General features: G+C 48.6%; 1 protein-coding gene across 8 annotated transcripts in view; it reads right to left on the bottom strand.

Moving 5' to 3' along the window:
• Usp (retinoid X receptor ultraspiracle) overlaps positions 1 to 19,762 on the bottom strand; it is a 68,102-nt gene that overhangs the window by 36,359 nt on the left and 11,981 nt on the right. The window contains exons 1-2 of one of the 8 annotated variants that reach the window (XM_071791527.1): positions 11,418 to 11,522; positions 1,244 to 1,672 (exon numbers count right to left, since the gene is read on the bottom strand). The exons of 2 other annotated variants lie outside the window; for them this stretch is intronic. In XM_071791527.1, coding sequence (XP_071647628.1) covers positions 1,244 to 1,334 — 91 coding nt within the window. In that variant the 5' untranslated portion in view covers positions 1,335 to 1,672; positions 11,418 to 11,522. Of the gene's footprint in view, positions 1 to 1,243; positions 1,673 to 8,119; positions 8,964 to 10,121; positions 10,366 to 11,417; positions 11,523 to 19,762 lie in introns of those variants that run through there. 5 more of the 8 variants (XM_071791529.1, XM_071791524.1, XM_071791525.1 and 2 more) reach the window with 5 other exon arrangements.

Below are 19,762 nucleotides of genomic sequence, written 5' to 3'. Positions count from 1 at the left end.
AACAGAATCCAAAATCTCCGTTCTCTTTTAATACGCATCTCGTATCCAGCGACTTTTAAACTGTAATAAACATTTCCAGCCCTAATTGAGTATCGTAAGCCGCGGTAATAATTTTTAGGAAGACAAAGACATTTTATTTCGATCTATTTGTTCGCCGCAATAGGAACTACATAGAATTAAGAGTTTGCGCAAATATCGTTTTGGATTTTACGCGGAGAAAAATAACGTTTCAAACCGACGAGCGGGTTTGTCGATTATGATGGAGCAAAACTGAACCTTGAGATCGTGCTAATCGGCAGTCTAGCACCGACACGCTAATTATTATTCGTAGGATAGTCCATCTCGTTTAGGTACTCTTAAAGTTACAATTCAGCACCGGTACTTTGGAGGTCATAAAGCGTTAATTAGCACGGCCATGATAGCCCGCGAAAAAAAAACTATAATACATCTCATTTCGGTTCGCTTCAATGCATTTAATGACTCTATTATAAAAAGTTCGTTATGTAAAATCGTATATAGTCGAAATAACATTACCCCGCTTTCTTCGTTGCAGAGATACGATTTTCCTCCCGAGGTAACAATCGCGCGAGGTCAATCGCATTCGCAATCCAGAAAGCGCTAATGAAACGCGGAATTTTTATCAATTTAAATCACGTATTATGCGAGAAAAATATACGGCTGACTCATCAACGTCAGCGATCTCTCATTGTCGGTGATCTCATCAATATTAAATTACTTTTAATGAGCGTGTCGTCGTCCAAGCAACGTACTTATATATCACACGCAATTATACCTGGAATTTCGCTAAATAATTCGAAATATCTAACAAAAGTTTTCCCTTGCCTGAAACTTGCACGTATATACCTTCACAAAAATCCGTGCCTTGACTCTCCTTGTCCCGGTTTCATCCGCACGACTCATTTGCTGATCTTAATTAAAAATAGAGATCTAACGATCGCTCATATAACTATAATACGTAACAAGTGCCGTGTAATTTCATTATAGGCTCATATTATACGTTCTTGAGACGATATTAAATATTCTTGAGCGATATATTCTCTTAAAGACTAATGGCCGCGCGTAAATAATTCACAAACGTGCCTTCAAATAATGATAGTAATTTAGCGGGTTTTTTTTCCCCCATCCGGATCGCGGTATCGTCTGCCGCGATCCGTAAAGTTAATGCTCGACGATCGATCGACGTCAAACATCAATTACATAGAATGTTAACGTATATACGTACAGGAGGCGTTGCCACGTGCCCAGTGTTGGGCTCCCTGAGTCCCCTGGATGATGGCCGTCACCGACATCATCGGCTTCTCCTTCTTCATCATCTTGCCCGGCTGCCTGCCCGATCTACTTTCACTCGTCACCGTGGACCGATTTATTTTGCCGACCTTTTCACACGCACGCACACCACCACCACCCCTCCTCCCCCCGTGGCACACACCGCCACCCCGCGATTCGAACCCTTTCGTTTTCTTTTCAGACGGAACCCTCGCCTCGTCCGCACCGCGTCATCTCGCGAAAAGAAGTCCTGCCTCTTCCACCTTGTCCTTCCCTCCCTCGCTCGAGCTCTAAACTCCTTCTTTTGGTATCGATTTGGTATGGTTGCTCACTGCACTTCTTTGGTTCGTTCGTGATCGACCGCGCGACCGGTTGCTTAACTATTCTACAGCAGAAAGAGAAGAGCGGTTTTCAAGGAGTAGGAAGGGATAACGACGAACGTGAACCGACGAAAAAATCTTTCACCGAATCGTACTGCGACCTTGAATCCCACGGCATTCACCGACAAGTAGCTCATGTTCCCTTCTAGTGAAGGGCTTGAGGTAACAGCGCATTAAGTCACATTCTTAATTACGGCCCCAATCCAAACTTGCTTTCACATTCTTTTTAATCCATATAAATTCAGATTATATCTTTTATTATAAGATATATTTTTTATGTCACCATGAAGGATGTAAATTGTATGAAAAGTGGCTAGAATATTTCGTCGTCAAGAATATTTTAAAATAAGTGACAAAAAAAAATGGAAAGAGAACAAACACCGTATCAGCCAGAAAGAAAAATATCACATTTTAACAAAGCCGTCAATCTGGAGAAACATTTACGCGGAATATATTTCATAGCGCATTTAACTTAGCTTATTATTATTAATGCACATAACAAGTTATTTTTTTTACCGCGATAAACGTCCACGATATTATCATATTGCAATCTTTTATATAGGCTGACTTATTCATGATCCCAATTTCGAATGCGCGACGTTATCTGTTCGATTCTATCACCGATCAAAAAGTTGGACCGTCATTACCGCGCAGCTACCTGTATGATTAATCGCAGCAGGATCCAACTGCGAAACGTTAAATCGCGAAACAATTTTCTCTGCTAACGTAAACAATTATTTTCCCTGCTATCGAATATTTTGCAGCAAATAATTTAAAAATATTTTTCTCCACAAATAACAAGATTATAAGCGCCTCGACGATCGACGGTAATTTCGGTACGCTTCTTCGGAACACGATGAAACGAGGATTCGAGAAAAATCGCTTTAAGTGTGCCAGCCGTGACGCGTGCAATTAGTCACGGGTTTAAGCAGCGCTTTAATTTTTACCGTGGCCCGGATTGCAAAACAACCGAGCGTGGCCGTCTCTCGACTGAGAGGCGTCCTTTCTCTGTCGTTCGTCAAATTATCCTGTTACCGCGCGGAGAACGGATCGGATAGGACGCGAGTGCCGAAGGAGGAGAAGCTGGAGACGTAACACCGCGCGGTACTCATGACCAATTGAATTGGATTGTATCGGATACGATTCGGTACATTGCCGTTCGATCGCTCGGAAACGTCGGAATATTATATTCGGAGTATTCCAAATCGATTAAAACTTGCTCCGAGTTGGGCAAAGCGGATAACTCCGTGTAATTCGAATGTCTGATTATTCGACGAGCTGCGAGAGGTGAGCGAGAAGAAGCAACGTTGAAGTTAACCGTCGAGACCAAAGACCCGTCGGCGCAGACAACCGTATTTTACGCTTTTTGCGCGTTTAAGAAGAATCCGAAAAGAAAGCCCCGACCCAAAGAGCGAGACAGAGAGACGGAGAAGGGCGAAAGAGAGAACTTTTGCCCTCCCGAGGTCGCCGCCGGTCGAGAAACCGCCCTGCCGGGGATTCGCGAGGCGGCAGTCCCTCCCTCGAGAATCTCCTCTCCCGCGGGATATCTCGCGGAGTAGCGCGAAGACGAATTATGCTGACTCCCGTACCCGACCCGACCCGACGCTGGCCGGCCTTCGCTCGCGAGGAAAAAGCGCCCGTCGAAGAGACCGCGCAAAAAGTGCGCGGCGTGTCGGTGACTTCGCCGACGTGTCCCTCCGGTCGAAGCGTCCCCCACTGTCGCTTTCGTTCGTACGCGAGAGAGGATAATGCCGGATTGGGGCATAAATCTCGCTTTTTTCGATAATTTATTTCGCTTTCCTCTCACGATTGTAAAACAAAGGACAAAAAAAGAGAGGGGGGGGAGGGAAAAGAGGGACGGACGGACGGAGATGAATGCGCGCTACGTGAAAGCTGAGGAGGACCTCGAACAACGTTTACGCGCGACGCACCGTGTCGCGCATGTTCGTGGGCGAACGGTATTCTCTAAAATATGCGCTCGATCGTTATCTGACCGTGAAAATCTGACCGCGCGGAAGCGATACCGCCATCGGGAATAATTAGCATGAAATTACGCGCGACGTGTGTACGAGACGAGAAACTCGATATTAAATAATCAAGTGATGCTATCGAAGTCGCGTTACGAGATTGTAAAAAAAAATTATAAAAAAATGCGTCGGTGGTCTCTCTAGACGGCTAAAAAATACGCCTGTCCTCTCGACACGACGCGAGAGCCTCTAAAAATATTTATCATCGGCTTTTATGCAGTTACTCTTTCGCGCCGCGCGGCAATCTCGAAATAACAGCCCGGCGTTCTTTCGCGCGGCGATCGGCGCGATCCGCACGCACACGCTCGCGACCTTGACACACACGCACGCAGGAAATGCGATTGTCTTGTCTCGCGATCGACGCCGGCTCGCTAACTCTCGGGAGATAGAGGGAGAAAGAGAGAGACAGGACGCGACAGACCGCGACTTACGTAATGCATCAGGCAATTACACGAAATGCACATGCACGGACCGACACGTGCGTGTGTGTGTGTTCATGTGCGTGCGGTTAGAGCCGTTGTCGTTGCACTTGTCATGCGGCAAGGTTGCCGGGCATGTCAATTGGCCACGGGAGTGCCTTAACAGATAGATCAATATCGCGAGGCAAAGTTGGAGTAAGTCCGTATAATACGTTGGTTTTATGGTAGCCCTCAATCGTGTGAGAATTCTCATATCAAACTCGTGAGATTTTGACGTGGAAACCGTCGGATCGAAAATATCAATTTAATGCGGAAGACCCGAATTTAACGGAGCTTCTAATTTCCGATTGACTTCTTATCTAGATACTCCGATCTGACTGATTAATCGTCTAACGAGTCTAACCAGATACCAGATCTCCCTCGCGCGTCCCGGACTCGTTTGTTCCGCGTTCTACCGGCGTCGCTCGATTGTTCTCAATCATACAGCAGAATCGATCATCCGCATCGATCGTGGGTGGATCGCGATACGGCGAGCGCGACTCCCGTGACCGATCGCTAATGTCGAGGTTGAAGTTCAAGGTTACCGCCAAGACTGCGCCCCGGGCTACGCTATAGCGGAAAGGCAGATCGATATGTACCGGGTGCTGTACGGATTCGTAGGCGAGAATCGCCCGATCCGAATCGTGTCGTGACTCGAGCGAGGTAAAACGAAGCTTTACGATATTATTCTTGGCGCGTGTATACGATGTACAAAATTAGTTTCCAAAAATCCTAAAGAATCTGGATCGGAGCGGAGTGACTTAAATGCGTTACAGATGCAACGAAGTTCACTATCAACTCGAACGAACACCTGAGATTCAAGCTCGCAGATAAATCCGAGAGATCTTATATGTTTTGCGACTTCGCATAATCTTGAGGAAGTGACCGGGTAAGGAATACGGATGATCGTGAAAAGGTCACGTATGAACGGAAGTATCTGAAAATGTCGAGGGCGCGAGGAGCCAATCTTCTTTATGCATGTGTGCGAGCGTTGCGCGATTATATTTCTTCGCTCGAGCGTCAGGCAACACAATAAAATAGAGAGTCGATACACCTTTTCGCGTCATAGTCAGGAGTGACGTGTTATATGCATTATCAATAGAAGCGATATTTTCCCGAAGCCGGTGATAGGCTCTGACGTAATTAAAAGGCGGAGATGATCGATAATGTTATTATAAAACCGTGCGAGAAGGCGCGCGCGCGCGAGCGGTATATCGTCCTGCGAAACAATCGATCGGCCACGTTAATTCTGGTATCCTGCACAGGTCAACGGCAAAAATATGCCGGTTGGTTATAGAGAGGAGTATATTTTATCCATGGCACGCGATAGACGCAATCTCTCTTTCATGCGCCGCCAATGGGAATGCAGATTTGGCTGCTCGATTGAATCCGCCCCGGTTTTAGCGAGTACCGAGAGAATTATGTTACTGCGAATAATGTATATGTTACAGCTATAAAATCCTCCTTTGTGAAAATTTTCTATTTTAAAACGAATGTAATGTGAGATATTCTTCTCTACGTTACGTACTGTATAGCTATTTAAAACATTGGATTGGATTTTTCAAACAAATTTGTTTCTAAAGTGGCAGAACAAGTCTCTAATAAAAAACGTCTTTATCTCTATTGATTGTAATTTAGATCGCGACACACACATACGCATAAATTTTGACTACCTCGCGGAATCGAGCCGCGCAAAAGTGATGCTCCGTTTTCACTTGGACACGTGGAAAAGGACGTTGACATGAAAGGGATGTCGTCGGCTTTTTTTCCCCTCGGGAAACACGAGGCAGCCGTTATCAATTAGACCCGAGTCGGGTTTTCGCTGTGATACAATAGAGAATGGATTTTCCGCTGCGGTTTATCCACCTAAAAAACGAAACCGTCTATCGTGATCGCGTCGGCGGTCGCGATTCATTTAAACGTAAAATGCAAGAACGTAAGTTCATACTCGCGGATACTGACGAGCAATATACCGTACACTATTACGAGTGTCTAAATGTCGTGACATTTAGGGTCACGCGCTGAAAACGAGGCTTTTACAGAAGACGACGACGACGACGTTACGTTCGCGATTCGTGCGGCAGTTCGGCTTTGTGCGTGTATGCAACACGACGCGCTGTGAATGTCATCTCGAAGCATTGATTTTCCACAATACGAGCCCGCGCGCGCTGTCTGCAGGACAGCTTATTGAATTTTCAACAATTGCGATATGTATAGCGCCCGTGTAGGAGACGACGCGTACGACAGTGCGCGGCGAGAAGTCATCGGGCTATGGTTGTCAAGTAGATTCAGGTATAACACTCACGCACACACACAAAGCCATACACATGTACGCTTGTGTCTGACAGATTCACCAAGTCGTTCGAAAAGCGCAATGATAAAACGACGACGTTGTACAGCACGTGCCGTATCTATCGTGTTTTTTTAATAAATTTGAAATATAATGTCGAGCTCAATATCCAACGTTTTTCTAATTTGTTCTTAACCCTAGGTTATTACCATCGGGTCTGGGAGACCCGAGCAAAAACCCTCAGAGTTTGGCCGTACAAAAATTCTCCTTTAATTTAAGTTTCTATATAACTTTTTTTATGGTTCGATAAAATAAAACTTATAAGCAGTTAGCTTAAACGGACTTTGGCGTTCTCATTAAAACACAGGGATAAAAAAGTATTAACCCTTAAATGCCACACCTCTCAAGAATCTCGTAAGTTCACTGAGGGGTCTAAAAGACCCCAGCATGAAAAATGTCTCCTTACTCATTGATTTTTTGATCTTTAGTTATGACAATTTTTTTCAATGTTGTTCAAGGTCTAGAGAAGAGTATATAAAATGCTAATATTGTTAAAATTTCAATTTCGACATAGTATAAAAAATTAAGTAAACTGAGTACTGCTAAGTGTACACACGGGTAGGTCAATCACTCAACTATCATCAATGGGAGCATGAGCTCCATTTTTGGCAAGAACATTTGAAAACATTTCATTCTAAAGGGTCTGGGGTCCGCTGGACCCCACTGGTCATTTAAGGGTTAATGTTTGCCTTTGAAATTTTAATGTAACAGTGCTCTTAGCAAGTAACATAGTAGTAACAATTTTATTTTTAATTGTAAGCTCTCAGTAGCCAATTTTTATTCGCTTTAAACTAAAGATGAAATAAATTTTATTATAATCTTTTGGACGCTTTCGATTGTTTTAGAAAATAAAGTTTGACTATAAATAATCTTTCCATCTCACTTTCTGTCGTCTCACTGGAGAATACGAAGACGCAAGGCCAATAAGCGGCGCAAAGTTGAATCTAATGCGCGGATCGCAGACGAATTTAACGCGCGAGGAACAACGTGTCGAACGGAGTGTAAAATTTCGCGAAGCACGTGCGCGCGCGCGCGTTCAGCAGCCGCGGCGGGATTCGCGGCGCGATACGCGGCTAGAGAAGTCATTGCGCCTGTCGTTACTCCGCACGGGTTCAAGTATAGCACGTGACGACACGCGTTCAGATCATCGAGGCGCGCTCAAAAGCGCGACGGTGACGACTCGCGTTTCTGGCTTCGACGGCTGGTGGGTTTCTTGGCACGGCGAAATAAACGGCGAGGCTAATGGCAAGGATTTGAAACGCGCCCCCCGATGGCCTGCGACGATTATTATCAGTGGACACGGGAGACTCCGAGCGACGCTGGTATTCAACCGTATTTTTTTTCACCTCCTTTTTATAGACACTAAAATTCGCGAAAATAATCCACGCCGACGGCTATACCCGTAATAACTTTAGACAAGTAACAGACCAGTTCGCGTTTCTCATCCCTCCGCGGGTTGCCGCCTATATTTTGGTGGCCATCGGCCGATCGTTCCCCGCTGTTAAATTTAGTCGAGGGATTATTTCGAGATTACTTCCGCGTGCCCGCGATGAACGTGCCGTGATCGAAGAAAGAGAGAAAGAGAAAGAGAGAGAGATAGAGACAGAAAGGGTTCACCGTCTCTCGCGTTAAGCCGCGCGTTTCGCGCGCGGCCCGTCGACCCAGGCAAGGCCACCGTGCGGCTGTAGCCGCCGTTTATCGATCTCTGGCGACGCCGTCGAGGGCGGTTACCGCCGCCACCGCCACCGCCACGACCGCCACCACCGCCTCCGTCGCTGCCGCCGTCGAAATGCAGCTTTCGCGCGATCACTCGCGAAGGTCGCGAAAACGTTCCCGAAGGACGGGACCGGGATATATGCACTCTCGCTCTCCCGCGGCTGCCGCGATCGACTGGCGTGTAAACAGAACGTCGACGGCCGGTGCAGCGGTGCAGGGAAACCCATTGGCACACTGTGGCGACTTGGCGCGCTATCGATCGCGACAACCGACGCGCCTCGTGGCTCCGATAATCGTACACGTCGGACGCGCCGCGGTTAACCCTTTAAACAGTTGCAGATTCACGCGATTCGGAAAGCTTCTCGCGGAGCTAACAGAAAAGGAGTCGAGCTTTTGATCTACGAGAGGGATGAACAGCGACGAAAGATTGCTCTTTGAATAAAAATGTAATTAATGAAAAGTGAGACTGTTTTTTTCACTTTGGCTTTGTTACGTTTCTGTCTTTACTGTCTTCACTCCGATCACCTAATAGTATCTACTAATATTTCGAGAAATAAGTTACTCGCAACGATTAATCCCAAGTGCTTAGAAATTTTTAATCAAAACTTGGAAGGATCTCTTCGCCAACTGACCGATCGTTTCTTGATCCTAAACTCGGCAAAAATAAAAGAAGCACTCGTGAAAATATATCACGAAGAGAAATATGAAGAAATAAAATGTGATAAAACTCGGCGCGAAAAAAATTGTAATTTTTTAAAATGACATTCTCATAAGACTTGATTTATAAAATTATAATTATACAATAACAATAACAGAGTGATGCAAAAATTTGATTTACACCGTTCTCTCGAGAATTCAGAAACACATTGACCATGAAATTACAGCGACAGAAATTCCACAAAAAGACTTTGCCAAGTTTAGTATCAAGAATTTACTTGCCGTGTCAACCGCGAACTTCTCTGGCGTGCAGCAACAGAAGGGTTAACCAACTTAACGAAGCCTTCGCCTTGCGGCGTGCATACGCGCCGCGTCGTCAGCGACGAAAATAAGCAACACGAAACGTGCAACGTCCGAGCGAGCGAGCGAGTTCGTGGCCAGCGCGAGATTTGGCAGCGCGAGAAGCTAGCGCAGAGAGTCCCCGCGCGAGTTTCGAGTCATGCACATCCGCTCGCCTCTCGCCTCGCCTCGCTCCGTCCGGCACGCTCGCGCGCGGAGCAACAACAAATCGCGTTCGCTGCACCGAGAGAAAGAGAGATGTGGAGAGAGAGTGAGCGGTCTTCTCGAATTTCGGGAGCGTGGGCACAAATGCGCGTCCATTCCGGAGGTTTTTCCCACCAGCGGGGCAGCGGCGACGGCAGTTTCTAACACCATTGCGCTTTTTCCAGACATATTACACACACAGCATGCATCCACTTTTCCGTCCGATCTTCGAGTCCGAGAGACCTGAAGGCTTCGAACGTGAACTCCCTCACGCGAAACCGATCGTCGAACCCGCCGGAACGGCACGCTCAGCGCGCGCGTTCCTTCCCTGGCGCGCTCCGTTCTCTCGCCGACGCGCCGCACGAGAACGCGGAAAGTAAACGTCGCGCACTGGACGATGCACTCTCGGAGGAGAGGACGAGGGAGAGAGAGGAGAAGAGAAGAGAATCCGTGACGCATCGGACGCGGACGCGCGACCCGGTCACCGGCGCGAGCGAAGGGGGCTCCGAGTGAAAAGAGGGAAAGGGGAGAAGAAAGAGGCACGGCGAAGAAACGGGTAAACGAGGAGAAAGGTAAGAATGAGAGGAGAGAGAGAAAGAGAAAGAGCGAGGTGAGAGTAAAGTGTGTAGTTACATACGGTATATCGAGGAGAGAGCGAAAGAGAAAGAGGGAGGAGATAGAGAGAAAGAGAGAACGGTGATACCTTTCGCGCGTACCCGAGCGACCCGATTCACCGACTGACTGACTCAATGACTGACTGACTGACTGACTGACTCGGAGATGCACGGCGCTAAAGGCGACTGAGTGCCAGCCGGCCGGTCTGGCTCTCGTTGCATGTGAGCGTGCAGTCTCGGGACGAGAGGGGGAGACTGGGACGGGCGGTGAGTGGCCAGGAGAGTAGAGGGGTCAGAGGAACGGCGAGAGGACGCGAGGAGGAGTCGGCGAACGAGCGAGCGGACGAGGAGGGGGAGCGAAAAGAGGGGCCAGGGGAGAAGGAGTGCAACAAAGTCCCGCCCGGCGGCTAACGCTCCGCTTCTTCCACTTGCACTTTTGTTGCCCGCTACGAGGGAGAACGAGAGAGAACGCGAACGAACGAATGTTCGTTCGTTCGGTCGATCGTTCCTTTCGGACGGCCTCGGCAGCTGCGGGATTCTTTATCGATAATTATAATGCGAGAGCATCGCGGTTCTCGATATCGCGGAAGCCGATTCCGTGCGGTCGTGGTCGCGATCGCGATCGAACGAAATTTCGGCCGAGGGACGAAAGGAGGAGACGGTGGAGGCTCTCATTTTTTCGCGAACAATTTAAAGGAAGTTAAAACTTTTGGATAATGGAATATATGGGAAGTTCGCGGCAATTTTTGGAGGCGCGCACGTAATAGAGTCACGCGAGGAGTAATTTCTGCATAAGAGGCGGATATTCCCATTCTCTTCGGGTAACCGCAAAGCAATTTTTGAGAGCATCGAAAGACGGAACTATCGGCTTTTCCTTTCACTGCCGGCGTGTATATGCTGACGCGACTCATTAGACGCAAGACCACGGTGGTTATTATCGCAAACGACAGACGGTCGTAATGACTTTATTGAACGTGACTCGTGCACAGAGATCCCAGCTGACGATCGCGACGAAATAAACAAAATAAATAAATAAAAAGCCACAGTCGCCGCGACGGAATCCAACTAGAGACTCCAACCGAAGTTCTCCTCTCTCTCTTTCTCTCTTTTTACCGAGAAATCGCGACGGATTTACGAGCCAAGTCATTCGCGTTCGTCGTAACTCGTCGGCCGTCGCGAATCGATGAAAACGTGCACCGCGACGTCGACGACGGCGACGGCGGCGGCGGCGTCGACGATGATGGAAACACAACCGCGCCGCTCGAGACCTCGCCAAGTGAGTCTCGTGTGCCGCTGCCGGAGGACGGAGAGGGATAAAAGAATTCGATGGAACGAAAGGCGGGAGAAGGACGGGAGAGAAGGAGACAGTAAAAGAGAAAGATTACCAGACGATGGCGAGAAAGAGAGAGAGTGAGGGACGGACGAAGCGAGCGGAAAGAAGCCACCGATAGAGCTTGTGCCGCCACTGCGAGAAGCTTAGGAGTCAAGTTCTAGTGCACGGCCGAAACGGGAGAGTCGACCGCTTCCCCTCTCTCGGGCTCCCTCTGCCCGTCCCCCCTCCACACCGAGAGGCCGCTCGGTCGGGGGTCCGGGAGTGGAGGAAACACCCGTGAGATGGTGGGAAACAGGGGAAACAACGAGGAAGGGGAGGCAGACGGACGGGAGCCTTGCACGGCGCGCTGTGCAATGTCGAGCGTGCGCGAGCCACCGAAGGCCCTCTCTCTCTCTCTCCCTCTCTCTCTCTCTCTCTTTCTCTTCTCTCTCTTGCGTGGGGATTCTACCAGGTGTGACCGAAATTTGCGCCGTCGGAGCGAGCGTGCGGGTAATAGGGAATCCGATAAGGGGGACGCGCGGGAAGGCGGGAGGATCGCGGGCGAACGCGCAAGCGTGTGTACGCGCGTACTCGTGCACGAGGGGGGCACCACACGCGTGCGTGTGAGGGAACGTTCGATCGGAGTCAGGGAGATGTTTTTCGCCCTCCCCCTTCCCTCCCCACCCCGCCGCTACCCACCTCCCGCTCTCTCCCTCGGGCGGGCGGTAGACGGCCTGGTGAACGTGAACGTGAACGATTAGAGCGTTGCGCGTGCGGATGCGTTTCGCGAAATAATTTTTTGGCGAACGCGCGCCCGCGCGCGCACGATCGCGGACAACCGCGCTTTTATCGGGGACGTGTAAGGTCCGCGTCGCGGGGCGAGAAGTTCGGGGCGGATGCGGCGTTACGGAGTAATTTTAGACCGTCGTTGCGAATAGTCTCGGGCGATCGATGAAAATAGCCGAGGAGAGGAGATTCGCGTAATGAGATTCGGGTCGATGCGGGTGAGCATCGCGAAACACGATGGACTTACTCCTCTCCTCGGGGCCTACGCGCCTTAATCGGCCGAATATCGGCCCGATCGCGGAGCTTTAATCTCGTCGGCGCGCCCTCAATCTGCGCCGTGCGCAATATTTAGATACGCGGGTAACGCGTTATTAGCTACGCGAGCGTGTGTGCTCACGTGCGCGCATACGGGTTACCTACCATCGCGCGCACGGCGGGACGTGACGCGCCGTAGAGATTGCGGTCGCGGACGAAAAAAAAGAAAAGGGAGGTTTTCAAGATCATTGCGCCGGCGAGTTGCGAAACGCGATGTTCTATTAGCGGATTATTCGGAAGCGGGATGCGGGCTCGCGCGCCGAGACGGCGCGTATTGCGTATACTTATCTCTACGCGGAATAATCTAGGATAAATGTGTGCCGCGTTCCGTCCGATTCGGACTAATTTTCGCTACAGAAATAAACCGAATGCGCAACTCTCCCCCTTCCCGCGCCTCTTTCTCACGCCCGCCCACGTGCTGCAAAAAGGAAAATTTTATAAATAACCATTTCTTCTCTAATAACACGCCTGCTTCAGAAATACGGCCATTCATACCGGCACATCCAGACTGAACATAAATAAATTCTTGGAAAGAAAAAAAGCAACTCGCGCACACTCGTTCTCGGACATTCTCTTTACGCTCGTACCTTTACAAGAGCAAGTGGCAAATATCCTTTAACATGCAAATGCCGCGCTATATCTTCGCCGGATCGTTCATGTTTCTTTAAAATCCTCTGAACTTAGTAGTAACAGTTTTACATCTTTACAAAAGCGCGACTGGTTCTCCCAACAATGACTAGAAAAAAAAAAACATGTATGCCCGGGATTTTTTTTTCCCCAGTCGCATATGCTTATGCAATTTGCCGTTTTCTTTACAATTCCGATATATGTCCGGTTGTTTACGAAAGCTCGGCAAACATCGATAAGGAACTCGGCTCGCTCGCGCTGTTACTTCTGTCTTAACGTTGGAATATTTTCGCGCTCATTCGACAAGGGAGACGCGCTCGCAGATGTGGACCGCGTCGGCAGCGAACAACCTGCGCCGCACCTGTTTCGATGCCGTCGATAGGTTCGCCATGGCAACATCCTAGGCACGCCCGCTGTCCTCCCGGCGAGAGAGCCCGTTTTTTGAGGAAGCTCCCGATGCCGCTGCAACGCGCCCGATGGAAACCTGTATTCGCGAGTAAGCGCGCGCACCGGCCCGGCGACGGATTATCTATACGTTATTTGCATAAAAAACAGTTCGGCGAACCGCCGTGATACGCAGGAAATCGAGATAACCCGTGAGCGAGACTCTCCGAGAACCTCGTACTCGAAACGAGCTTAAGGGAGCAGACAACCGTGGGAATTTGATGAATGAAAAAATTCTCATCGTTGAGAACATTTATAAGCGTCGAGTCGTCTAAACGAATATCCGAGACAGCATGGACAGATTGTAAATTTAAACTAATTATCGATGTTGATTACTGCATGTTGATTACAGAGAGACATTGACCGCGAGCAACTAATAATCTCTCAACAAATCAGATAACAATATTCGCCGCAGGTTTCCGAGATACGACGCTTCTTCGTAAAAGCGTCCGCGTGACAGTCTCGTATTTAATTCGACGAGGCAAGTGCATGTTATGATACTCCGAAGGCACGCCGGGGCCGTGAAGGGTTGAGGAAGTTGGTTCGGTTTTTGCATCGTCGATGGCAGGCCAGTGTGCCTTTGGCCCATATGCCTGGCAAACCGGCCGACCAACCACACCACGACACATCTACTATACGGCCATCACGCGAGGAAACGCACATCCCGGCATTCAGCCGTCGCCGCCGCCGCCACCACTACCACCGCGCATCATCGGGCACGTTTATTTGTGCACGTATACGCGCGTATACATGTAAGCTCGCTTGCGAGTGGTCGTCAAGGTTAGCCACCTACTCGCCGCTTGTGGGCCCCTGCACTCTCCGATGCATGCGAGCCGTCTTTCCAGCTTTAAAGTTTATTACGTGTTCGCGACGAACATCGGAGCTCTCTGTCGTCGTCGTTGCCGTCGTCGTACGTAGTCGTATGGCTTTATAAAGGCAGACCGTCGCGCGCGAGATTATATATAACGCGTGTATACACCAGCCAAGTTGTTGTTCCGCGTGCGTCGACCTTGTTTTTACGAAATTCTGGGTCGCCATCTCTCCGCGCTGCGGCGCGCGGCGGCTCCCTTATCTGCCGATACGCGCGGCATTACGCTGATTACGCACGGCTCGTTATCGCGAGGAGAAATGTTAACGCTCAAGTAGCGAAGGTCAAACTGATTTTCGGTTTATCGTATGCCATTTAATTTAGGCATTGTTCTCCACCTAATTACCGTTTCGTTAAATTTCGCCCCTGCGGAATGAACATCAGGACCTTCGTAAGAGTTTCGAATTGATTTTCGATTACGACCGATAATTTTATCACGAGCGATAACTTTAAAGGGATCAAGAACCGTCCGAAAAATTTAAGAATTTCAGATTTCTTATATCATGTAATACATTGCATTTATAAGATGCGTTTGCAATTTAATTTTCTGATATAAATGCAACAAGTTGGTAACTATTAAAGGTAAGTTTCATTGTAAAATAGATGTAATTAGTTAAGGTGATTGTGTAGATGAAAACGTAAGCCTGTGGGGAAATCAATAAATATACATGTACATACAAACGCAAAACAAGCTTAATATTCCCTCCGACTCCTATATGCATTATCCCGATGCAGCGCGCGTGATTTTCGGTAGCAGCATCGCGCAGGCCGATTGATGCCCGGATCGTGAACTGCATACGCGAGAAAATGCATGCCGGTTCGCTGCCGGTTTTTTGCGAGCGCGCAGGCAGTAGGACGAGAAAAGGTTAACTGGACTCGCCGATATTCCGTTTACATTCTTCGTCGGGAACTGGTTTTCGCCGGGCGTCGTCGTTGTCGTCGTCGCGCGCGCCGCCAATTCTACATGGTTCCCTAGAGAGCGAGATCGGCCGAGAAACCGGCGCGAACAAAAGCGAAATCCGGGAATTCCGCACAGAGGCGGACAACGGTCTCCGGGCCGTGCAAAACGCGCTCTGAATGCATCCCGCGTTGCAGCAGCTCGTCGCCTCCTCGCCACCCTTATGCACTCCCGGGATTCGGATCGATATATTCAAATGACAGCGTGCTCTCTCTTCCCGATCGTCGCACACAATGAATCACGTCGGTATTAAAATATCATGGTCGGTCTGGATCATCGAGCCCCGCGGGGCTTTCACTCCGTGTTTCTTCCGATACATAGTTTATGCATTACGATACGTGCTATTGAGTGGCCGCGTCTCGCTACAAAATGCATAAACGAGTCTTCGCGCCTCGATGCACCACCGCCGCGCCGTCCGGAAACTCGCTTCAGAAAGGACGCACGACCGAGATCCTTTGTTACCAAGGATTGTACGAGGATTGGTACGGACATCCGGATTTTTCTTTCTTGCGTTTTGATCTCGAACAAACTCTCGACTCTCGAGTGAAGGTTTTCAGGCGAAAGCGTGAGGGAGAATATTATAATTTATCGGTATTCTCTACATAGATGAAGCTCGTAATTCTCAACGAAGAAGTTACGTGCCTCGTAGAAACTCGCAATATCACGTAATGAATCGCGCAGATGCGGCCGATAGCGTGCAGCGCGAGTTCCTCGCGAGGATCGGCCGCCGAGCAGACGCCTCCGAGCCGAGATCGACGGGGATCGCTCTACTTTTTATCCCGCAGATTTAGACTTCCTGCATTTATGTATACCGCGTCTCGGCCGTTCGCCGTATGCTAGGCCCCGGACACACAAAGCAGCGTGGCCGACCGGAATCCCGAAACTACCGAAACGTTACTCGGGGCGACGAAAACGGCGCGGCGCGGCGGCGATGACGATGACGGAGAGGACCGTCGAAGGAAGAAAAAGAGGAAGGGAGGGAAAGAGAAAAAGGTGAGAGCCTGGGCGAAGAAGACGGAAGACGAGCGTGGACGAAGCAGCTGTTTCGTCTGGTCTCGCCCATGTACAATGCAAAATTCGGCCTCTAATTCTAAAGCGGTTCGCCAATCAGCCGCGTCATTGTTCGCCCGTTGTGAAAGCTCGCGATTTTTTAGGGGGGGCTAATCGTTCCCTGAATCCTAATGAGCGACTTCGAGCGAGGAAAAGAGAGAAAACAAGAAAGGAATTCGCAGAGCGAGAACAACGCCGAAAGGGATATTCAATGGGCTCGAACAGTGGATCGCCACGGTGCCCCCGGGATCCCTCGATGGCACACGGGGGCACCGACACAAGCGATCGTAATTACAAAAATGAGTAATATACGATTGTATTACCGCGAGTCATTAATTCGAGGCGGAAATTCGCACGTTACTCGAGCTCTAGCTAGCTTGAGATGGAATCGACTCGATTAATCCTCCAAGGAAACATACGATCGTGCTGTCGAGAGCCTATGCGTTTATCAGACGCACGATTCCGGGCGTCAAAAACAGTCATCTCGTGCGAAATGGTCTCGAGAATCCACGTACAACACTGATCGCGTTAACGCGACCACGTTACGACGCATGTAGCTGCCACGCTATAAATAATGCCCATCCACGAGAAGCGACAGAACGGATGATCAATCGGGTGTAGGTGTGGAAAGGAGAGGCGGGCACGAGAGGGAGGAGAGAAGAGCGAGAAGGGAGATAACGATAGTGCACGCGAGAGGGAAAGAGACAGAAGGAGGGAGAAGGAAAAGGAAGAGGAGGAGGAAAGGAGATGAGGAGGAGGAGGAGGAGGAAAGAGCAGTCAAGGACATTGTACGTGACCACTGCATTGCGACGGCGGATTCTGTCGAGGATCCTGAGATTCCTCAACTGTGCGCTACGGACGCGAAAAGATGCCCGGTTGTCGTCTTTGTATAGGCGATGTATAAATAGTACGTTCACCCGAATCGCTCTCCTCTCGACCGATCCGGAACGTGTTTATTTCGCGCCGGGGCGCGCCTCCTCTTTTACGCGGCTGCGGATACGAGAGAAATAATATCGCGCACGTGGACCAGCTCTCGACGCGTCCACTCTCTTTTTTAAATTCGGACTAACTTCTGTATCGATTTACGGTCGCTGCGACGGCATTAAACTTGATTGCGGCTACAGACTAGTGTTGTGCGACACTTCGGAAAGGCGGGCGCGTCTTCGTTCATTGATACTTTTGTATCTCGTATAGCTTTTATCGGGTACACTCTAAATAATGAAACATTAACCCTCCGTAGTCACACTGGGTCAATTTGAGCCGAGCCTCAACTTTGCACGTAAATATCTTGCGCGTAACTTGAAAATTGGCGGGCATGACGCCCTCTAGCTGTAGTTAAAAAAAAATTAAAACAAATTTTTCGCGAATTTTTTTTATGTGTTAAAATTCCTGAGGCACTTCTTTTTTTATAGCAATCAATTTAGCAAAATCGCAAGTGCATTTCAGAATTTTTTCAACACAATCGGTGGATAAATGGTCAAATGACGATCAAAGTTCGTCTCGGGTCAAAATAACCCAGAGTGACTTCCTTGTTTGAAAAAATAGGTGTGACTACGGAGGGTTAAAATAAGCTGAAAGTAAATCTACGGCACGTCGACACGATAAATTCGGGTGGCGCGTTGACAGGCCGTTTTGTGATGGGAATATCGATTTCCATCGCGATCCAGCCGGATGACCCGCATTTAATTACGCAAAACATATGGCTGCGTGTACGGGTACGGGGAGTGTTGTGTATTCATTATCGCGAGATGCGACGCACTTGGCAATTTTTAGGCTAAAAATAGTGAAGCGGTTATCTCTGTGCAAGCACGTGCGTTTTTGTATGCTCGTGCGTGTTGTCACGATATTATAACATTGTACGAGGTGTAATCGAAATGCAAACGGCGGTGTAATGAGGCCGAGATAAAGGCCGTCACTCTATTTGCTTGAACCTTTCCTCTTTTTTTTTTTTGAGAGAGAGCGATAGCCGGGGAAAAATGCGTAATTGCTGACGCTGTAGACGCTTGGCTTTTGTACACACAGTGGTTCAAGGTAATCAAGTCGCACAAAGAGAGAACGATATTTTTATCGATGTAACGGTATCCTAATGCAGAATCAATTCATCTTGGGAAAACCTTCCGGACAACAATAAGGTCCGATAGCACCCGTCGGAATTTTGTGCCGAGATGCTTTATACACTCCTCTGAAGCACCGTTTTTCTCAATCGCCGTTCGATAAAGCGTATCCGCGTGGATATCGCATTTTCCGGACGACCGAGAAAGACAACGCGCGCTTTCTCCTCCTCATCTTATCCGGTAGTTTCCCGACGGGCCACGAAGGGAACCTTGACCGAGTTAAGGATGGTAGTTCGGTAAAGCAGTCGAAGCGCGGGAGAATGTGTATGCGCAATTTCGAGGGAACAAATTATACCATTCGGCATCCTCGTTTCTCCTGAACGGAAATAATATATCGTTCCGAAACGTGTAAGGACGTGATAAAAATCACCACAAGCTTGATTCTCTTTTTTTCTCTCTCTCTAATTTAAATATACGACCCTACAGCTTTCTGCGCAAGAATTAGAACGAAGATATGGATTTATATGTGGCGAAAGTAGGCGCTATAAACTATTTTGATACGAGAAGCTTATAAAGAAGCGGATTGCGCGCATTTCCTTTTCGCGGGGAGCACAGTAAATTTTTATTAAGCCCACGGCTAATCGCTGCACGTGGTTGCTGGAGATGGTACGATTATGAAGTCCTAGAGGTATCACGAAAACATGTAAATCACCATAAAAGCGGCTACTTACGTGACGAAGGAGTATAACACGAACGAGCGAGGTAGGACTGGTTCATGATAACCGATACAGATATCGTGGTACTCACCTGCAATAAAACCAAAAGAAACAAATGTTAGTAACAAGCTTGGCGATAAGTAAAAGCGTGCTGCAACGTAGTTGTTTACGAGCGTAATTCAAAATACACGTCGTATCGCTATTATAATTACATAGCATGTATACGGTGCATATATATATAAAACTAGGGACGTCAAAAAGGAATCTAAAAGATTTCTTTTTCGATGACGATGTGTGTGTGTGTGTTTCAGTATATTTATTCTTATAATTAATTCCCCTTAATGTTCTAGCTTTACACTCGACCACGTATATACGACGTAGAGCTAAAAATATTTGATCATAGATTCATTTCTGTAATCCATCTTATAGCCGTGTGTCATTCTCCAACAGCGGCATAACTGTCCTCGACAAATCCGAAGGATGGTCCTTGCCCTGCTCCTTGCGTCACGCTTACCCGCACTTGACCCAATTTCGGGCACGCGCGCGCGCGCGCGATTTCCTTTTCGCCTCTCCCGGGCGAAAAAGCGAAGTCTCCCCCCT

Source organism: Temnothorax longispinosus, chromosome 10, assembly GCF_030848805.1.
Source record: "Temnothorax longispinosus isolate EJ_2023e chromosome 10, Tlon_JGU_v1, whole genome shotgun sequence".
In the NCBI taxonomy this organism is placed as follows: domain Eukaryota; kingdom Metazoa; phylum Arthropoda; class Insecta; order Hymenoptera; family Formicidae; genus Temnothorax; species Temnothorax longispinosus.
The sequence above is the reverse complement of the archived record's forward strand: the minus strand, read 5'-3'. Positions and strand labels throughout refer to the sequence as shown.